Source organism: Podarcis pityusensis (assembly GCF_964106645.2).
Source record: "Podarcis pityusensis genome assembly, chromosome: 1".
NCBI classification, from domain to species: domain Eukaryota; kingdom Metazoa; phylum Chordata; class Lepidosauria; order Squamata; family Lacertidae; genus Podarcis; species Podarcis pityusensis.
This window is the reverse complement of record NC_138028.1, coordinates 98,092,498-98,114,231: the sequence shown is the minus strand read 5'-3', so window position 1 is coordinate 98,114,231 and position 21,734 is coordinate 98,092,498. Positions and strand designations below refer to the sequence as shown.

At 41.6% G+C, this 21,734-nt stretch overlaps 1 protein-coding gene across 1 annotated transcript; it reads left to right on the top strand.

Moving 5' to 3' along the window:
- Window positions 1-298: 298 nt before the first annotated feature.
- On the top strand, window positions 299-21,392 carry MCM6 (minichromosome maintenance complex component 6). The gene is made up of 17 exons (XM_081006581.1): window positions 299-479; window positions 2,012-2,158; window positions 2,706-2,816; window positions 3,898-4,147; window positions 8,693-8,858; window positions 9,776-9,921; window positions 10,524-10,674; window positions 11,540-11,681; window positions 12,807-12,948; window positions 13,050-13,157; window positions 14,550-14,705; window positions 16,187-16,315; window positions 17,135-17,296; window positions 17,968-18,103; window positions 19,423-19,587; window positions 20,133-20,272; window positions 20,905-21,392. The coding sequence occupies exons 1-17, from the start codon at window positions 361-363 to the stop codon at window positions 21,019-21,021; spliced, it is 2,487 nt and encodes an 828-aa protein (XP_080862707.1). The 5' UTR covers window positions 299-360; the 3' UTR covers window positions 21,022-21,392.
- Window positions 21,393-21,734: the final 342 nt, after the last annotated feature.

Below are 21,734 nucleotides of genomic sequence, written 5' to 3'. Positions count from 1 at the left end.
GTATATATATACACACACACATATATATATGTGTGTGTGTGTATATATATATATATATATATACACACATATGTGTGTGTGTGTGTATACATACATATATATGTGTGTGTGTTTTCTTGCACTGAGAAGTGGCAGAGGTTGTTCCCTCCCACTTATTACGTATTCAGAACGCCCCCGCTCTCCCCGTTTCCCGCGCCGTCCCGTTTGGCGCGAAAAAATTTCCCGGGCGAAAGTTCCGGTGGGGCGTGGCCTCGGCCTCCGAGCGCTTCTGGTTGGCGGGCGCTGTCACGAGGGCGCCGCTAGTGGCGCGAATTCTCTCCTCTGTCTGAGCCGGAGAGAAAGAAAGAGAACTTGTCCGCCATGGATTTAGCCGCTGCGGGGGATGCTGGGCTGGCGGCAGCGGCGGCGGCGCCGCTCAAGCAAATCCGCGACGAGGTGGCCGAGAAGTGCCAGAAGCTGTTCCAGGACTTCCTCGAAGCGTGAGTCGTAGGAGCTGCCCGGGACGGGGACGGGGGGGAGGGGAGCGAAGTTGGGCGCTTGGCGGTGGTCGTGCGCTGGGCTTTGCTGGACTAGGAGGCCTAGATAGCCACCCTCCACCTGGGAGCAAGTCCGGCGCTCATCCGCTTCCCCGTAGCTTTTGCACTTGTGCTTTCCCTTAGTGGGGGGGCGGGGGGGGGAGAGAGTGTATAGTATTTATCCCCTGACATCGTGCTTCTCCTGGCCCTAAGACGCTGTTGGTTTTGTTTTGTTTTGTTTTGTTTGGGCAAGTGTGTTTGATTGCTGGGATTGCGCCTCATTCCCAAATGTCAACAGGTGTGCCCTATTTATTGGGGGGGGAGGGGCGTACGGGGGGGCGCAGTTGCCCGCCCTAAATCAATCAAACAAACAAACAAATAAAACTTAACTACATAAATCCTGGCCACGCCCATGGAGAGAGGGATCAATATTTAACTCTGCTTTAGTTTTGTGCCGGTTTTAATTGTACGTGTTATTTATTTACTGCTGTAAGTCGCCTTGAGTAGGGTTTTTTTGGGGGGGGGAGGGACTGATAAGTTTAATTAACAAGAGTAGTAGTAGGGGTTTTCCTTTGCAGTATTCAGCATCCGCTGTTGTCTCTTCCTGAATAACCTCAACCTTTTGAAGTGCTGTAAAACAGCTTTTCAACAGCCCCACCTTGTCTTTGCTCAAATGTAAATCCGCTGCTGCACCTTAAACTCTTTTGAGGCTTACTTCTGAGGAAGCATACATAGGCTCACTCTGCATAGCTGCAATCCTATGCACACTGTCAATTATTTACTACTACATTTCTATTCGAGGACCTCAAGGTGTTACGCATGGTTCTGTTCCTGCCCCATATCTTCACAGCAACCCAGTGGGGTTGGGTGTGCTGAGAGTCAGTGACTGGCCCAAGGTCACCTAAATGAGTTTAGTGGTTAAGTGGAGATTTGAACCCTAGTTTCTCAGGTCCTAGTCTAACACTAGGCACTAACCACTACACTATTACAAATCAGTAAAATCCAATAGAGCTAAATGATTCTTGCATCTGAGTAAACTTGCATAGGACTAAAAAGCTTATAAGGGGCTGTACTGTGGGACTCCTTGATAAAAGGCAGCTATTTTTTCCTCATTTTTTCACTGATTGCATCAACCCTCCTAACTGTAATCATTATTTCTTGTAATCTGATGACCACACCACTGGGGTCTGTGTATTTTTTTCTCATATTTAGATGCTTCCTTCCTTTTCATGTGGCATAATTAGTGAAAAGACAGGGCTCTTCAGTATTCTGTGTGCAGCTTATACAAAATGAACATTTTTACTCGCAGTGATAACTCAGCTTTTCATTAGGTGTTCAGTAGCAGCAGGGGTTCCCTCCTGTCAAGTGATGGTGTCTCATTATTAGCTTTTAAGCCTTTCTCTTCATAGTCTTAGCACAGAGCGTAGCACGTGCGGAGACTCACTATTTAGGAAACAATTCCTGCAAACTGTCCCTTAAAATATTGCTATTTTCAGATTTCAGAACAGTGATGGAGAAGTTAAATACTTGCGAGATGCAGAGGAATTGATTCGCCCAGAGAGAAACACGTTAATTGTGAGCTTTGAGGATCTGGAGCAGTTTAATCAGCAGCTTGCTACCACAATCCAAGAAGAGTTCTATAGGTAAGAAGGCTCCAGTAAACATGCTTTATTGAATAGTTGGCTCCATCATAACTATTTTACCCATCCTGGGTTTTATTAGAGGAGTTCTAAGTCAAGGCTGGGGAACCTGTGGACCTCTGGATGATGTTGGGCTCCAGCTCATGCCCCATAGCCAGCATGGGCTTTGGTTAGGGATGATGGAAGATGTAGTTCAAAAACATATGGATGGTCACAGGTGCCCCATTTCTGCTCTAAGTAACATTGAGAAAGAAGGGAATATGTTTTCACAGTTAAAGGTGCTTGTCATTCACAGCCCTCTGGTGGTGGTTTTTTAAAGTATAGTCAGGCATACGAAATAACGTTTGCAAAGTTGTTACTTGAACCAAAAGCCAAACAGATTTGTCAGACAACAGTTTTATATTTTTCACTTGTTTTAATATTACTGTATTTTACCAATGTACTTTTCAAGATATTTTAAAGGATAGAAATTCATGATGTATGCTGCTACTTTGATCCAAAGGGTATAAAATAAAGATTTGCATCACTAAAACTTGTTTTTCTATTTTAGAGTCTATCCTTTCTTGTGTCGAGCTGTAAAAACCTTTGCTAGAGACCATGGAAATGTTCCCCCCAATAAGGACTTCTATGTTGCTTTCCAGGACCTACCTACCAGACACAAGTAAGATACATTGATACTGTCAAGATGTAAGCATACAAGTTAGTAAGGTAACTCCAAATAAGCTCCTTCTTTGTAGGATGTTATTTACAATTCAGGAGCCTTCAAATGGCCTCCATTTAACTTGTGAGTCATAGGCTACCCATGCCGATTATACCATCATTTCAGCTATCAGACTATACTGATAGCCAACATGGTTTTATCAAGCGGAGTGATGCTAATGCATACAACCATACTCCCATCAAATTTTTCTTTTTTAGTGAGGGGAACAATACACTTATGCCTTGTGTTCTATATAGTTAAAAGAAAGTGTGCAGGAGATTGCCATGTGGGTATGCTTCAGAAATATGGAGAGAAGTTTTTTTTCAGACTCTGATGATGTTTTGCGCGAAGACATGGATAGCGATTTTGCAGATATGAGGCCTACTACCTGTGCTTTAGACCCTTGCCCGTCCTGACTAAGAAAAGTTGCCCAATAAGAACTAGCTGTGTGGGTTAATGTTGTGGCAAATGCTTCTTTCCATTAAAGTATGAAACCCATTGGGTCTCACGGTGGCATCTTAGCTCCAGGTTTCCCTTAATGAAATGGGCCTAGAAAATCAGTTTCAGCCTGGCTTCCAGCCTGATCATGAAATGACTTTGCTATCCTTTGTAGGTGGTGACCTTTGCCAAAAATAAAATGGGGAAGTGTGTCCTGTTGATTCTGCTGGACCTTTATGTGGTGTTAGACACTGTCAACCCTGGTGCCTTGTCTGTTTACAATATTTCAACAAGGTATTTTTAAAAGTTACGGGGAACAAGATTTAAAGTCAGCAGCTCAGGTTCCTAAACTTCTAAAGGTTTGATTACGTCCTCTGTTTAAATGTCAGGGAAATCATCCCACCATATTCAGTTGGCTTGCACCTAACTGCTGTGAGCAGAACAGGTACTTCTTTGTTCTTAGCTACAGAACAGTTTGTACTTGTCAGTTCTGGTTCTCTTTGGACAACAATGGACCATAATAGGCCATGCACTTGCTATCTGATTTTCCGAAATGTATTTTAAAACAGATGAGCTTTTGAATGTGACTTCGTTCTTTAAACAGAATTCGTGAAATGACGTCAGCTCGAATTGGATCACTAATGCGTATTAGCGGGCAAGTGGTCCGCACCCACCCGGTTCACCCAGAGCTCGTAAGCGGAACATTCCTGTGCCTGGATTGCCAGACAGTGATAAAAGATGTTGAGCAGCAGTTCAAGTACACACAACCCAACATCTGCAGAAACCCAGTTTGTGCCAATAGGAAACGGTTCCTTCTGGACACCAACAAATCCAGATTTGTTGACTTTCAAAAGGTAATTCAGCAATTGTCAGAATTTGCGCTGGGTTTGAAAACATGATGTGATGTCAGGTTAGTCTTCTATACTTGACTGGTTCAGCTGTAAACTTAAATAAACCATGGTTTGGCACCACATGAACTGTAATTTCCTCCCTGCTTTCACGGGTTTGTGACAAACCATTGTATGCCGTTTAGTCTAAATTGACAAACTAAAGTTTATGCTTGCCTTGGAATCCAGAATCAAAACATGGTTTAAAGTCTTGGTTTGAAGGTCACAAATCTTAGTTTGCTGGTTTTGGACAAAATAGTAAACTAAACTATAGTGAAAGGATGGGAGTCTTGACATGCAGGAAGGAGAAGAAACTCAGGTGCCTGACAGTATAGACCTGTTGGTGTAGGATTAAACAATGATTTAGCATTATGTCCTGTGTCTCTAAGTGTAAAGTTTTGCTCTTGCTACAAGTGGCGAACATTTTGCACAGGAGATCCATTCCTGGCCCTTGTACACATCAGTGGAGCACGCATAAGTCCACTGTGCCCTGTTCCACTCCTGTCTTGCCTTTTTCTGGGTCCGACCTGTGCATCAGCAGCCACATGTCAGTCGGATGTACAGAAAACAGTCACTACCTGCACTTGAATAAAATGTAGCAATTTTTGTGTTTTTCCTGTGTGTAAGTGAAAATCCTTCAACTGAGGATACAGTGGATGCATCTTACGAAATGCATTCTAGCTTATGCCATATTAAATTAGTTTGTCTTTAAGGTGCCACAAGGCTGCATTGGTTTCGTTACAGCAGGATAACACAGCAGTCCCTCTGGAATATCTTATGGGCAGCTCTTGTAAATTACTGCCATTCGTCTTCCAGAATGCTGTATTCAGACCTGGAAGTTGTCTTGTCTTCATAATTGAAGTGAATAGAGTTCACTCATGTCATGCTACCACTGGAGGGAGGGGATGAAGTCAGATTTCCCCAGTAACTTCTCCCTGCAACTGCCTGCATAGCCAGAAAAGCTGCTTCAGCAGGGTGCAGGACCCTCTACAATTAGCATGAGAGGTCAGGTACACACACACACACACACACACACACACACCTTGCACAAATGGAAGGGGCCTGGCCTTCCTTTCACAGGAGGTAAGCTCACAATCGAAACTAAAGTGTGCATATATTCAACCTATTAAGAATAATTTTCTGTAGTGAAAAATGTATTTAATTATCAGGTGTTTTTCAGAACCCAAAGAGCAAGATGCACCTTGTAAATTTAGGAATCTGTCTCAGCTGCTGTAGAGATCAGCAATGGCGCTGAGAAGTGATCTCATTGTGCAGCCTATAGGGACCACCTATCTCTAGATATTTTTTCACAATATTAGAAACATTCTTGACTTTACCATTTTGAACCACTTGTGTTTTGTTGCTGTACAGACCTGTCACATTTGTAAAGTGCTTTCCACTTGAGAAGAAGAAAGGTGTATCAACAAAAATCTGCTTTGAATGCGGGCTTAGACATTTGTCATTGATGGAAGACTAAGAGCTATATTTGACAGAATCTTTTGCTGCTGGTGTATTGCTTCTTTGGTGGTTGTCTTCTCTTGCTTTGATTGGTACTTGTCCAGTCTCTGTCCTAGGGGTTGTGGATTTGTGTCTCGTCTTCTCCACCTTCATGTTGTTGGACTGTAGGTCCCATAACCCCTGAGCATTTACTATGCTGACTGAGGCTTATGGGAGTCAGAGTCCCAACAACATCTGTAAGCCCACTGGTTCCTCACTCTCTTCTTACCCCATCTCAGTTTTTCCCACAGCCATCAGCATGGTAGAAAAACAAGCTTGCACTTCTGACAGAGCTCCCTGTGAGATTTGCCCTTTGCCTACTGAGGGTGATCTAGACATTTAAGGGAACCTGCTTAATAGCTGTGCTGTTACTTTTGTTTTATGGTGATGCTCCATGATAGCTATCAGAAAGAGCATGAAAATTAATCAGGTACTGTATTTGTAACCGTTACCAGGGTTCCTAGAAACTTGATGTTGGTAATTAGAAATTTCAAAAATTCTGGGTTCTTAAAAAATGTAAGGCACTTCATTAGGAATGCAGCATCATTATCTCTCCCCCCCCCCCCCCGGTAGTCTTCATGCTGGAAACATTTGGGTTCAGTTTTGTGACATTTTCAGGTAAACTAGTAATGATAAGATAACTTCCTGCTTCTTGACAGCTTGCTTTTCCTATCTCTTTTTTTTTTTGCATATAGATATTTATTAATTTTTCAAGAGAAAAAATAACAACAAAATACAAATAAAGAAAAGAATATACACATTAAAGAAATTTTCACTTAAAATTTTACATTGTTGCCTCTTTGTGGACTTCCTTCAGCTCGTCCGTAAATCTTTCGTAATAAAAATTAAAGTTGCACATTTCCTAGTTTGTATTGTCATTATACATTTCTCCTCTCCTATTTTCTTTAAACAATAACTCTTGATCTTTCACAGTGCTTCTCTAAATCCCCTTAGCGTTATTTGTCCTTTACTAATATGTTCCAGATAATCTACATATTTTCCCCATTCCTTGATAAACTTTTGGTCTCTTAGATGTCTAATCTTCCCCGTCAATCTGTCCAAATCCGCGTAGTCTAATAACTTTAGTCTCCACTCCTCCGTCGTAGGCATTTCCTGTTTTTTCCACTTCTGGGCCAGAATTATCCTTGCTGCTGTGACTGCATAGTATACAAATTTATGGTCTTTCTTTTTTATTTCGTCCCCTAATATCCCTAACAAAAAGATTTCAGGTTTTTTGGTAAACGTATACTTTAACACCTTCTTTAACTCAATGTATATTTTTTCCCAAAATTCTCTCACTCTCCCACACTCCCACCACATGTGGTAAAAGGAGCCCTCCTTCTCTTCACATTTCCAACATTTACTGCCTACTTTGTACATTTTTGATAGCTTCACAGGTGTTATGTACCACCTGTAAAACATCTTCATAACATTCTCTTTTACCGTTATACATGCCGTAAAATCCAGACCCTCCTTCCATAGTTTCTCCCAATCCTCAAATTGTATGGTATGACCCACATCTCTAGCCCATCGAATCATTACTGTTTTGACTTCCTCATCTCCCAAGTTCCAATCTAAGAGCATCTTATACATTTTAGATATTATTTTCACATCATTGTTTATAATTTCCGTCTGGAATTTTGAATCTTTATCTGCATACCCTCTATCTTTTATCTCTTTTCTAAACATTTCATTAACTTGGAAGTGATGTAGCCAATCATACACATACTCCTTAACTTGCTCGTATGGCTTCAATTTCCATTTCCCATCTTCTTGAGTTAACAGTTGTCCATATGTTGCCCAATTACTTCTCATGTTAATTTTTTTCACACTTATCACTTCAAGGGGTGAGAGCCAGTGCGGAACTTTAGGTTCTAATATATTTTTATACCTTTCCCATATTTCAATAAGTGGACCTCTAAAAATATGATTTTCGAATCCCTTATGTACTTTCCTTTTCTCACACCATAGGTAGGCATGCCAGCCAAACCTATTGTCGAAGCCCTCTAAATCGAGTAGCTCCTTATTTACTAGTTTTACCCAGTCTTTTATCCAACAAAGACATGATGCCTCGTAGTATAATCTCAGGTCTGGCAGAGCAAATCCTCCCCTTTCCTTTCTATCTGTTAAGAGTTTAAATTGTATCCGAGGTTTTTTGCCCTGCCAGATGAATCTTGAAAGCACTCTTTGCCATTCTTTAAACATTCGGCTCCCCTTAATTATAGGTATGGTCTGGAATAGGAACAGTACCCTCGGTAAAACATTCATCTTAATAGTATTAATCCTTCCCCAAAAAGACAATCTCAATCCTCCCCATATTTCCAGGTCCTTTCTTATTTCTCTCCACACCGGCTCATAGTTGTTTTTAAACAGATCTATATTTTTAGGTGTTAACCAGATCCCGAGATATTTTACTTTCCTAACCACCTCTATTTGTGACTGATGTTGAATTATTTCTATTACACTTTGGTCCATGTTTTTGACTATCATCTTCGTTTTCCTCTTATTTAGTTTAAAGCCTGCCATTTCCCCGAATTGATCCATTTCCTTTAAGATTTCTTCTATTGTAGTTGTTGGGTCCTCAGTCATTATTACTAGGTCGTCTGCAAAAGCTTTGATCTTGTAGGCATTTTGTCCGATTGTCACTCCTTTAATCTTATCATTTCGCCTAATCGAATTTAGAAATACTTCTAGCACCATTATGAATAGTAGTGGGGAGAGTGGACACCCCTGTCTTGTACCTTTCTGTATCTTTATTTCTTCTGTCACAACGTTGTTTATAATCAGTTTAGCTTTTTGCTCCGTGTATATTGCTCTTATCCCGTTAAAAAAATCTTTGCCCACTTCCATATGTTCTAGATTTTTCAACATGAAGTCCCATACCACGTTATCAAACGCTTTTTCTGCGTCCACGAACATCATTATTGCCTGCTTGTCAATCCTGGCAGATAGAAATTCTAACATATTAATTATATGTCTTATGTTGTCCTTCATATGCTTTTCCTATCTCATCAGGTGCGTATTCAGGAGACACAAGCTGAGCTACCCCGGGGAAGCATTCCTCGCAGTGTTGAGGTGGTACTGCGGGCTGAAGCTGTGGAATCGGCCCAGGCTGGTGACAAGTGTGACTTCACAGGTTCCCTCATTGTTGTGCCTGATGTGTCCCAGCTGTCTACCCCAGGTTGGTTGACCCTGAGCAGAGCAGAGCAGTGTGAGGGACTCCTTCCTTGTTAAGAAAGGGCATGTGTAGGACAACCTTCCTGAAACTCTGCAGCTTCAGTATACTTCAAGCAAAAGGCTAGGCTCAAATTATTTTCTCTGTGGTGGGAGCTTGTTCTGTGCAGGCTTTGCTATTACCACCTACATTCCAAAGTGAAGAGCTGTGCCTTTCTGCCTTTTTCAAATGTGTAATAATAATAATAATAATAATAATAATTTATTTATATCCCGCACTCCCCAGCCAAAGCCGGACTCAGAGCAGCTAACAACAGTAAAAATAGCACAGTTTACATAAAATCACAGTCAATTGAAATACATTCTAAAATCAGTTCAGAATCAAATTAATGGCAACCATTGGGCTAGAGTTCTATGAAGATTACGGAAGGAGAGAGGGGGTCAGACTGTGCCTTGGCCAAAGGCCACACAGAACAGCTCTGTCTTGCAGCCCCTGTGGAAAGATGTCAAGTCCACCAGATCAGGGCCACGACCGAAAAAACTCTGGCTCTGGTTGAGGCCAGCCTAACCTCCCTGTGGCCCGGGATCTCCAAGATGTTTTTATTTGAAGACCGTAAGGTCCTCTGTGGGACATACCAGGAGAGGCGGTCCTGTAGGTACGAGGGTCCTAGGCCTTATAGGGCTTTAAAGGTTAAAACCAGCACCTTAAACCTGATCCTGTACTCCACCGGGAGCCAGTGCAGCTGGTATAGCACCAAGTGAATGTGATCCCTTGGCAAGGAGCCTCCATGAGGAGCCTCGCTGCGGCATTCTGCACCCGCTGGAGTTTCTGGGTCAGTCTCAAGGGCAGCCCCACATAGAGTGTAGGCTGAAAATGACCACATGTTCCTGGAGCAGAACTTAAAAAAGGTCTTGCTCTTATAGGTGTCCGCGCAGAAACTGGCTCTCGTGTGAGTGGAAAAGAAGGCTACGAAACTGAAGGTGTCAGAGGACTTCGTGCACTTGGAGTCAGAGAGTTATCCTATAAATTGGTCTTTCTAGCATGTTACGTTGCACCAACGAACCCAAGGGTAAGCCTTACTCAGGAAGAGGAGCTTCCAGAATATTTTTCTTGAAGATATTAATGATGGGATTTGGTTCTCTTGTCCCCAGGAAAGGTGAGCGCCTACTGTGCCCTTTCAGTGTATCATTACGCCAAGCAATAGAGTAAAGTGGTGGATTTGACCCTTTTTGGATACTCTTATTCAAGAACTTGAACAGCGGAGCAAATTCTGGGCTAGAACCTTCTAACCTCATGCGCTTGGGGGAGTATTCTCCCAGCTATAACCTGAAATATTTTATTGCATTCTGCTGCCACATGTTGAATGTTTAGATCCATCCCTAAATGGTCTCATTTTGGAGATATTTAAATTGAAGTCCTCTTGTGACATACTTCCCACCTTTGCCTTAAGGCAGGGATAGGAAACCTGTGCCCATCCAGATGTTGCTTAATTACATTCCCCATCACCCCTGAGCATTGGGCCATGCTGGTTGGGGCTGGTGGGGGTTAAGAGTTCAACAGCATCTGGAGGCCCCCAGCGTCCCCTTCCCTGACTTAAGACATAAGTTATTTTCTAGTCTCTGCAATATTTTTGCATTTTTATATATTTTCCCTCAACCCTCTTTGTTTTAGTTTGGTGGCAAAGAGCTGCGAGATGAAGAACAGACTGCAGAAAGCATTAAAAACCAGATGTCGGTAAAGGAGTGGGAAAAAGTATTTGAAATGAGCCAGGATAAAAACCTTTATCACAACCTTTGTACCAGCCTCTTTCCAACCATACATGGTAAGATCTAATTGTGGAGCCATAGTAATGTTTGCTATCGTTGACTAATTTTCTAGGTCAGCTGGAAGCTTTCAAATTAAATTCCTATTGTCTAATATGTATTCATGTCAATTAAAAATGTCTTTTTTTGTTTTATCCCTTCTGAACAGGAGGTATCAAAACAGTGAATTTTGTTTCCTGTATGTCATTTGTGGCATTGTACCCAAAGAGTAAGATAGGAATACAGCAATTGAGAGTTGCATGCAGTCATTTTAAGATTATTGCCTGTTTCCTGGCCGTTTTTGCAAATACATAATGCTGCTTTTCTGTGCATTCTTTTTTCATGGGACCATGGAAAGAAGAGCCCCTAGTTTTGTTTTACCTTCTAGTTCAAACCTTGCTGTGAGAACATGATCCTGTAATTGTGGGTTTTAATCTGTACAGATAACTTCTCTGGCTTTTCCTTATTCAGTAACCTCTGTGCTCTAAAAGATGATTATAACCCTGGACTCTGATTTATAGACCGTTTAAGATAGCTTATTCCTATTGACTGCTGTGTTATCTTGGTAATCACTCTGTCTAACACAAATAAATTCAAACTGTAATATTTAAGTATGTTTCGCAATCACGTCCCTTGTTTGCATTTTAATGCCATATCGGGGAGAAATGACGAAGCAGCTATGATTTTGAGACTTTCCTGTGGCTATCCACCAGGCTTGTCAGAGATTTAACCAGTCCCTGAAGAAACTTGTTTGAATTTTGAATTACTGTCTGAAGCCAGCCCATAACAGCAACTAGAATCCAAGCTTTTCTCCTGCGTTGTGTTCTTAGAATTGACTCTAAATGTGAGCGTCCCCAAAACTAACTGTTAGTTATTGTGATGCAGGTAATGATGAAGTTAAGCGAGGGGTTTTACTCATGCTGTTTGGTGGCGTTCCTAAGACAACAGCAGAAAGCACTTCACTTCGTGGTGACATCAACGTTTGTATTGTTGGTGATCCGAGTACTGCCAAGAGTCAATTTCTAAAGTAAGTTTCTTGCCAACTAGCGTACGGTTAACTTGCATTGTCACTAGGTAGCTGGTTACAAGTACTTGTTCTTGTATGTTGTGTTCAGGAGATTTAGTCTTTGGTAAGAGGATATAGGATTGCTGCCTCTGTAAAACAGTGGCTTTATGCTGATTTCTGTGTTGGTCTTTTCTATCTCTTTACCAGTTATTCTGGTTTTGGATTGTAGTTGTATTTTGTTGTCTTTTAAATTTGTGATGCACCAAGAAGACATTGCTAATTGGGTTGTAGAGACTTTCAAAAATAAAAAAAAACATGACTAGAATACACACACACACACACACACATAATAATTCTTTATTGATTAAAAATTTACATATCTATACAAACATGTGATATCTCTTTACATATGAAGAAAAATAAAATTAGGTAGTAAACAGAAAACTTATAAAGTAATAAAAAAGGAAAAGAAAAGAATAAATTACAAAGATATGAAATAAAAAAAATCAAAAGAAGAAAAGACAAGAGAAGACAACACTATTTACACAATAAAAGTGTTCATCGACACAATCCTTCCCATTCTTCTCATTATACTGTCATATAAACATTTTTTTAACACAGATTTGTGTTGTATAATATCATTTATTTCTGCTTTGTATATATTCCTCTAATCGTTTTCTTTACAAATATCACTCAATTTCTGCTAATATGACTAGAATATATTAAAACGCCTAGGTGAAAAATACTGCTCTTAACCCAGCACTGAAATGGTAACAGTTTTGATGCCAGGCAACCTCCTTGTGGGGAGAGTGCCCTCCATTATGGCTGCTCAGAAAGCCCCCCACCCCACCCCCAGTAGATGCCCTCCATTCTCCTGATGGAACGAATACAGGGAGAAGGGCCTCTGCAGGAGATCTTAAACACTGAGCAGGGTGCTGCTACTTGTTGGAACAAAAACTACTTTCTTGAAGTAATAAACATTGTAATTACTAAATAGGCTTGCTTTCCCCCCTTGCTCATGGCTATCGAATAATCAGCTAGGTAATTTAGAGCCCTGCAGCCTGCAAAACTTTAAAGCCAACTGTAGTGTTTGTGTCGCACTTTCTGATGCGAATTGCTGAGTAGCCTGCCAATTTGAACCAACAGGCACGTGGAGGAGTTCAGCCCCCGAGCTGTCTACACCAGTGGAAAGGCCTCTAGCGCTGCTGGCTTAACAGCTGCTGTTGTGAAAGACGAAGAGTCCTATGAATTTGTCATTGAAGCTGGAGCTCTAATGTTGGCAGATAATGTAAGTTATCCAATGCATAGTATTTAGTAGCTCTGAAAGGAGGGAGCCCCTTTTGTTTTCAAGTGCGGAAGTACAGTTGTTGAATCTGCACTCTCTTTTAGGGAGTCTGTTGCATTGATGAATTTGACAAAATGGATATGAGGGATCAAGTTGCCATTCACGAAGCTATGGAGCAACAGACTATATCCATTACTAAAGCAGGAGTTAAGGTAAGTGGCTGTGTGTTGCTTGAACTTTGTGTATCCTTTGCTCAGATGGTATTGGGAGAGAGATTTCTTTACTTCTCCAGTGACCTTTGAGCCAGATCTTCTTTCCATCCTTCCCATTTTCTGTCAAATAGTTTCATTCCATTAGAAGAGCTAAGGAACTTTTCTTACAACTGAATTCTTCTAGAAGAGGGTGGCAGTCTGTAGTCCATATCCAGAACAGGATATCTTCCTCTTCCACAACCCTACGTCAAAATTAAGCCTGGCAGGAGCAGCAGCAGCAGCAACAGCAGTATTGCTGCTTACCTGGACCAGTGCAGGGGCCCAGAGGATGGTAGGAAGTTAGTGGCTATGAGAGTCCTGCAGTAGTCCCAACCTCATGGTTTTTCTGTGCCCCCTCATCCAGGAAAGCAGCAGGAGCACTACTGTTAGAAGACATCTGCACAACACCCAACTTTCCATGCTGGTCACTCCTGTTAAACATTTCTTCCAGAAATCTGTCCCACTGTGAAAAACTGGATAATTGGGCTATAATCCTTTGCAGGCTTTTGGGGGGAGCAAGCTCCATTGAACCCAGTAGGACATGATTCTAAGCAAGAAAGTTAACAATTGGGCTGCAATATACATCAGGTTAGGGACGCGGGTGGCGCTGTGGGTTAAACCACAGAGCCTAGGACTTGCCAATCAGAAGGTCGGCGGTTCGAATCCCTGTGACAGGGTGAGCTCCCGTTGCTCGGTCCCTGCTCCTGTCAACCTAGCAGTTCGAAAGCACATCAAAGTGCAAGTAGATAAATAGGTGGGAAGGTAAACGGCGTTTCTGTGTGCTGCTTTGGTTTGCCATAAGCGGCTTAGTCATGCTGGCCACATGACCTGGAAGCTGTACGCCGGCTCCCTTGGCCAATCAAGCGAGATGAGCACCGCAACCCCAGAGTCAGTCACGACTGGACCTAATGGTCAGGGGTCCCTTTACCTTTACTTTATACATCAAGTTAGGTGTCCATAATTTCATGAAGTTAGTGGCTTAAGCATCTGATAATTAGGGGCATGTTGATGGCCTTAAACAGCAGTAGAATGTATTCCTTTTAAAAAGCCTATCCACATAAACAATGAAGAAAGAAGCCTGCAATGAAATATGCTGATTCTCGCCTTTGTTATAAATGTTGCAGGGGAAATGTAAATGCTTTACTGTCGTCTTACACAGTGTTCCTGGAAATCATTTTCCTGTTGATGTATTTTGGTAGGGTGGAGGATATATTTTTACATGATTGATCAAACTGGCGCCCAGGCACCATTGAAACTGCTATGGTTTCTTCCCCAACACTTTTTCTTTATGTAATTTGTTAACAACTCTACACTGCTTAGGAAAAGCAAACAAACATGTTCTTGTTTTAACAGGCTACTCTGAATGCCAGGACCTCTATTTTGGCTGCAGCTAACCCAGTTGGTGGACGTTATGATAGAGCAAAGTCTCTGAAACAGAACATAAACCTATCAGCCCCAATCATGTCTCGATTTGATCTCTTCTTTATTCTTGTGGATGAATGCAATGAGGTAATGTGTAACCTACATACTGTATATTATGCATTTTAGATTCAGAAATATGCAAGCTATAAATGCAGTTGTCTGTGAATTCTCTTTTTTTGCCCATTCATACTCTTCCCATTGGTGCATTTTAATCCCTTCCATTGCCATATGTGTGTCTTTGCTTCCCCCACAACCATTGCTACATTTCTGTCTTAGTCTGCCCATTGCTTACACAGTGGCACATATTGGGTGGGAGTGGCGTAACCTGAACATCTTACAACAATGTGGCAGATGCAATTTCATCTTGGAATCCAAGACATTAACCCATGGGTAGGCAATGTAAGGCCCGGGGGCTGGATCCACCCATCTTCTCAATCTGGCCCTCGGACGGTCCGGGAATCAGCATGTTTTTATATGAGTAGAATGTGTCCTTTTATTTAAAATGCATCTCTGGGTTATTTGTGGGGCCTGCCTGGTGTTTTTACATGAGTAGAATGTGTGCTTTTATTTAAAATGCATCTCTGGGTTATTTGTGGGGCATAGAAATTCGTTCATATTTCCCCCCAAAAAATATAGTCCGGCCTACCACATGGTCTGAGGGACGGTGGACCGGCTGAAAATGTTGCTGACCCCTGCATTAACCCAATAACAGAGTTAGCTGCATGGACACCCATGCCGTGCATGGGGGGGGCACTGTGGCATCAGCAGCGGAGCAGGCGATCCCCTGCACACTGCAGCGTCGGGCGAGCGATCCCCTGAGTGCTTCGGCGGCAGGGTGGGCAATCCCCCCTGTGTGTGACGACATGCCTTTTTGTCACACACCCCTCAGGAATGACATCCAGGGCGAGCAACCCCCACCACACCCCCCCTTCCTACGCCCCTGCATCAACCTCAAGGAAGTTGTGGAAGGAAAGTTCCCCATCTCTCTTGTGTCCACCTGACTAAAAATCCTCTTTAGAGTGTTGGGGGGCATTATTGAATAATTTAGGATGATGTGCAGGAGATTACTGGAGGAAGGGAGAAACATCCCAATGTATTTTTGTATATTCTCTCTCACAAAAACACACCTCAGGGTAGCTGGCAGGTAGTGGGGGCACTGGTGGCTGTGATGCAGGAGAGGGAAAACTTTCCTTCTATGAACTCTCTTAGGATCCAAGTTGATGGAATTATTTGGAAGCTTGTTCATAATAGAATATTTAGTCCTTTTAAAAAGTGTGTAAAACAGATTGCTTCTACAACAGATGGTAGTTTTTTTAAAAAAATAATCCTGTTTTAGTGTTCTCTTTTTACCTCTAAAGACCCAAATGAACTCACTGACTGGACTAATTTGGTATCTATTCATGTATTGGACAGCTCAGTTTCATTTGAGCTGCTTGCATTACCTAAACCATCGAGATATCCTCAAACGTTTTGGAAGTTGCTGGGTGCATCATTGTTATTCTGTTGTTTTGTTAATGATTTGTTATAACTTTAGTTCACGTATTCTGACCGAAACCTACCCCCTTCAGGTTACAGATTATGCCATTGCAAGACGCATTGTGGATCTTCATTCTAGGATAGACGAATCGATTGATCGCCTGTATTCACTAGATGACATCCGAAGGTATCTTCTCTTTGCCAGGCAGTTTAAACCCAAGGTAATGAGACAGACTTCAGCATTAGGTTGGGATAGCTCAGTCAATAGAGCGTGAGACTCTTAATCTCAGGGTCATGGGGATTAGACTCAGTGACTCTTGTGGTCCCTTCCAACTCTACGAGATCTGTGATTCCAGAGAGTTTGAGCACAGCATGGCGTGAGAAACCTGAAATGATACCGAATGTATAGTGGTTACTTTGACTTCGACATAGTTGCTAATGCTCAGGCTCACGTACGAGCATGCCTGGTTAATTAGGATGTAGTGTAACTGGTATCTACTTCTGTGGCAGCGATTTGGAGCCAGTTGGGTTTGCCTAAAGTTTAGTGTGTCTGTTGTTTGATGCAGCAAGAAGTGTTCAGGTGAGCCATTGTGGTGAAGTGGTTGGAGTGTTGGGCAAGAGAGACCAGAGTAGGAATCCCCACTCAGCCATGAAGCTCACAGGGTGACCTTGGGCCGGTCACTCACAGGGTTGCTGTGAAGATAAAAAGGGGATGGGGGACAGATTGTGCATGCCACCTTGAGCCCCTTGGAGGAGAGATGGCATAAATACAATAAATAAATAATTTGGTACTGTATTTTTGTGCGCTTTTGTCAATGACAGTAGACAGGCACGTTTTAATTACGCAATAATTTTTTTTAGACTGATTCTTTCTTCTTGTTCATTGCAAATAAATGTCGAATCCATATCCAGCTGTTGATCTAGTTTGTAATGGAAGTTTGACTCTCCCGCCCCAATGAATATATGAAGTTTATAAATGGGAAGTGGTGCACAGTTTCACTATAGCTTTCCACATTTTCCCTTCATTCGTTCTCCAATAGATTTCTAAGGAGTCAGAGGATTTTATAGTTGAACAATATAAGCGCCTTCGCCAGAGGGATGGTTCCGGCATTACAAAATCGTCATGGAGAATCACAGTGCGGCAGCTGGAAAGCATGATTCGGCTGTCGGAAGCAATGGCACGGATGCATTGCTGCGACGAGGTAGCTAAACTTAATGGGGCAGCATGGAGCAGGACAGAGCTTTGACCAATGCAGCTGTTCTTAACATTTTTATTCTGTTTAAACATGCCCATGGTTCATTCTCATCATTTTAAGCATACATTTTGGGATTACTGTCGCTTGAAATGAAAACCTTTTATATGAATGTTACATGTTCAGTTTGTAAATAGTCCAGTGCTAGCTTATGTTTCTACATAGGGGTGGAAATGCTTATCCCTCAGAAGTTTTTAGCTGAAATTTTAGACCAGCTGCAAGTTTTTGTGTGGCCCACAAGCCTTCAGTCTTTAAGAGAGAGAAAGAGAGTTAAGTAAAAGACAACAACTTTATGAACTGTATCTTTAGCTTTCTTCATTTATAGAAGTTGGTGGTGTCTGGCGTTTGACTGTGAATCCAGTGTTAGTGGAGCCTTCCTCCTTGGCACAGGGAAGGGGGATAAGTTGGAAAGTACTCTTGTCGCTTCTATGGCCAAGAGATGTTTTGGAGCCCATCAATCGTATTGTGTATAAATTTTTGCACGTGTATATTTTGCTGTACACGGCCTTGGATTTTTTTTATATACAAGTTCATGGCATGTAATTTTTTTATAAATAAATAATGTGTGTTTGGACAGGTATTTCTTTATTCATCTTGACTCTTCTTAAACATTTGTAAAGGTCCATCCAAAACATGTGAAGGAAGCCTTCAGGTTATTGAACAAATCCATCATCAGAGTTGAAACTCCAGATATCAATTTAGACCAAGATGAAGAACAAGCCATTGATGAGCCTGAGGCCCAGGATGGAGTTCAGAGTGAGTAATTTGCTGATGAACTATAGACTATATCAGACTTCCACAACCTGTGATGTCCACTAGAATGTTTTATAATACAGCTCCTATTGTCACTGGTCATTGGTCATGCTGGCTGGGGCTGTTGGAAGCTGTGATCCAGAACATTCAGAAGGCACCAGGTTGGGGAACACCTGACAAATGTTTTTACCTGATAGCCTCATTGAAAGCTGTTATGATAAAGGTCGCAAAATAAATCTCTTAATAATAAAATAATTCTTGGAACTTGCTTGTTTCTGGGTCCAGTTCAGGTTCTAGTTTTGTCCTTTGAAGCCTTGCACAGCCTAGGGTTCTGCCTATCTGAAGGATATATACACACACACACAGAGAGAGAGAGAGAGAGAGACACACACACACACACACACACACATATATATATATATATATATATATATATATTTCCTCCAGTACTCTTGAAGCATAGTTAAAAACAAGCTATGGTTTAGCGTGTAGAAAACCAAAGTTTCTTCCTGGCTTTATTGCTCATGGTTTGTTTTGAAGGAGAAAAACTAAACGCCCAGGTTCAGACTTCATGACAGGTCAGGCTCTGGCTTGTTTTCTTGGCGGTGCAGCAGCAACAGGAGGCAGAGTGGAGCAGAGCATCTTTTAGCAGTGTGTGCTACCACGCTGTGCATTTGCCTTAAGCCAGTAGGTTTAAGATCTCAAGTGGAACCTTTTTAGTGCTGGAGCTCTTTCTTGGCATTCCCTGCTTGGCATCTTCTCAACAAGTATTTAGTCCACCAAAAAGCTTTTAAATAAATTGGATTTTTATTTGAAACCTGTTTTGCTTTTTATATGTGGTGGACTTAGTGTGGACTACTAAGAGAACCCAATTTGGACCCAATATATAAGCTTTAACCACAATCATGTAATCTGTTACCAAGGAGTAACTCCCATTGAAGTCAGTAGGGCTTAACTCTGAGTAGATATGTGTCTTATGGAGCTGTAAATTAGTCAATAATGTGCATTGGTCTAATCAAGATAATAGACATCGTATCGTTCATATTTATTGTTTTGAAAATAAGAACTATGCTCTGAAATCCTTATGGCTACAGAACTGAAAATGATAAGGTATCTGTTTGGAAGACTCCATAAAATCTTAGCCACCTAGAATATATAGATAACATCATTTGATATGATAAGAGAAATGCAAGTGCTACACTTTCAAAATGTTTGTTCTGGGTAGAGGGGGAAAACAGGCAATTAAGTCATTCATGATGTGCTTCTATTGCTGCCTCTGTCCCCACCTTGGCATAATGTGAACAAAAACTTTCTGTGCTCAGGAGATGGAGACACTGCAGTCGTTAATGGCTTGGTGAACGGCATCAATGGACATGCAGATGATCTGAGCAAGGATGTGGCACCAAAGGCTTCCCTAAGGCTTAGTTTCCCTGAATATCGCAGAATCTCAAACCTCATTGTAATGCATCTGAGAAAATCGGAAGAAGGTAAGAAATCGTTGTCTTGGTGCGTGCGGAATTAAGTACATGCTTAGTAATCACATTGCATGTTCTTTGAAATCCAAGTGCAAGCCACTGGGAAGGTCTCAGATTTGGAGCGTGTGGGGTTATGTGGTTTAAGCCATCCCTCCCCAGCTACAGTCCCCATGAAATCATCTCCTTCTCCCACCCTCCGACTTACCATTACAAGATGATTTCCCCCTAATGCTAACTGTAGCAAGAGTTGGGGGAGGAAGTAGGGTTGTGGACAGCCTGCCAAATTTGATTTGGGGCTCAATTCAGCAATTTGGATCAGCAAGTTCTGCTCTTCCCCCCACCCCCCAAAAAATATAAATCCTGGATTGGAAGGTCTTAGCTGTAAATAATAAACAAAGTCCAGCTCCCCTTCTATCCTGCCAGCAAGCGTTTTCCTTATATGGTGTCTTGACTTCCTGAATCATTTTTGAAACATTTTTGAGGCAGTCAGTCTGGGATTTCAGAGTGTTTTATCATCATCATCATCATCATCATCTTGCTTTCTTTTCTTCCTGCAGAAGATGATGACACCTCCTTAAAAAAGAGTGAACTTATCAACTGGTATTTAAAGGAAATTGAATCAGAAATAGATTCTGAAGAAGAACTGATAAATAAGAAGATGATAATAGAAAAAGTGATCCACCGTCTTACACACTATGTACGTACACTTATACCTGAAATTGTAAGGTTTTTTTGAAGTAAAAATCCTACTTTAAATTCCTTGAGGGATGTGATGATAAAAATAATGTGGTCTTTGATTAGCTCAGTGCCCCATCCTATATGCATGTTTACCTTGTGACACATGGCACTGTGTTAAATCCGTCTTGCTTCCAAGCAAGTATATATAGAATTGCATGTCCTGTTGTGTTTAGTGGAGCTTAGTTCCAGGTAGGTGTGCATATGATTGTAATCTAAGGTTGCAATACTGCACATACTTGGGTGCGAGTTCACTGAATCAGTAGTACATTCTTCCAAGTAGATATGCAGAAGAATGCACTTGATGGGCTGTTGGTGGTAGCCTTTAATTCTGGCGCACATAAGTTTTGTGAGAAATGGAGATGAAGAGGGCATGATATTAATTGCTGAATTGGAAGTACAGTGGTACCACTGGTTACATACTTAATTCGTTCTGGAGGTCCGTTCTTAACCTGAAACTGTTCTTAAGCTGAAGCACCACTTTAGCTAATGGCATTTTCCTTTGAAGTAAGTATGCTTGTGACTGGGGTGTCTTACAATGTGTGACCTAGGACTCTTCAGAACATGGCCTGACTGAGGCTCTCTGTATTTCAGGACCACATTCTAATTGAACTCACACAGACAGGGCTGAAAGATTCCGTGGAAGGACAGAGCATTGATGAAGAAGACCCTTACCTTGTAGTTAATCCTAACTACTTGTTGGAAGACTAGGGATTATGAAACAATTCTACAGTCACAACGTATCCATTCCCTATTGGAGACCAGCACTCAACTGGCTAATTTTATATCTTATCTGTCTATCACTTTTGTACATAGTTGGATACCCAAAAAAAGCTTTGTCACATAATTCACCCATCTTCTCTTTTTAATTCTCTTTTATTAAGGGAAAAGCTGCTCCATTCCTTTCCAGAAAAAGGGCCTTGCAACCTAACAGGGCAGCTGTTTAGAACAAAACTTCCATATCCTCAGCTCCTTTTATGCTTTTTACTTACTTTTTTTCTGCATCTCTGTAGCATAATCTTATGTTATAGGTTGACTCCTATCTTAATTTGTGAAAAATAAAGTATTCCTTATATACAAAATGATTTCTTTTTCTTTTTCGCTACGGAAATAGGCCCAAACGCCACTTTAAATAGGATTCTATAAAGCTGTGGCTCCAAACCAGATTTGGGATCTGTTGTTCAATGCTTGAATTAGAGGCTTAAATGTTTTGGACTTGGTATGAATATGATGATTTCACCCTCACACAGAAACACATTAAGACCATGAGTAGATGATACATTTGGCACGTGAGGCTCTATCCCAGGCCTGCACTTGGTTTTATTCAAAGAAAGAGTAGTGATACAGGGATGGGAATGCAGGCCATGGCGTGCAAGGGCAGGTCTGACTTCCTACACATGTTGTTTTCCTGACCACAATCCTCA

Bases quoted from the DNA above. Each gene is read 5' to 3' on its own strand.
- MCM6 (XM_081006581.1), top strand. From the start codon at position 361: ATGGATTTAGCCGCTGCGGGGGATGCTGGGCTGGCGGCAGCGGCGGCG. The intron at 14,706-16,186 runs GTAATGTGTAAC...TACCCCCTTCAG, and splicing joins TTGTGGATGAATGCAATGAG to GTTACAGATTATGCCATTGC. The intron at 19,588-20,132 runs GTAAGAAATCGT...TTCTTCCTGCAG, and splicing joins TCTGAGAAAATCGGAAGAAG to AAGATGATGACACCTCCTTA.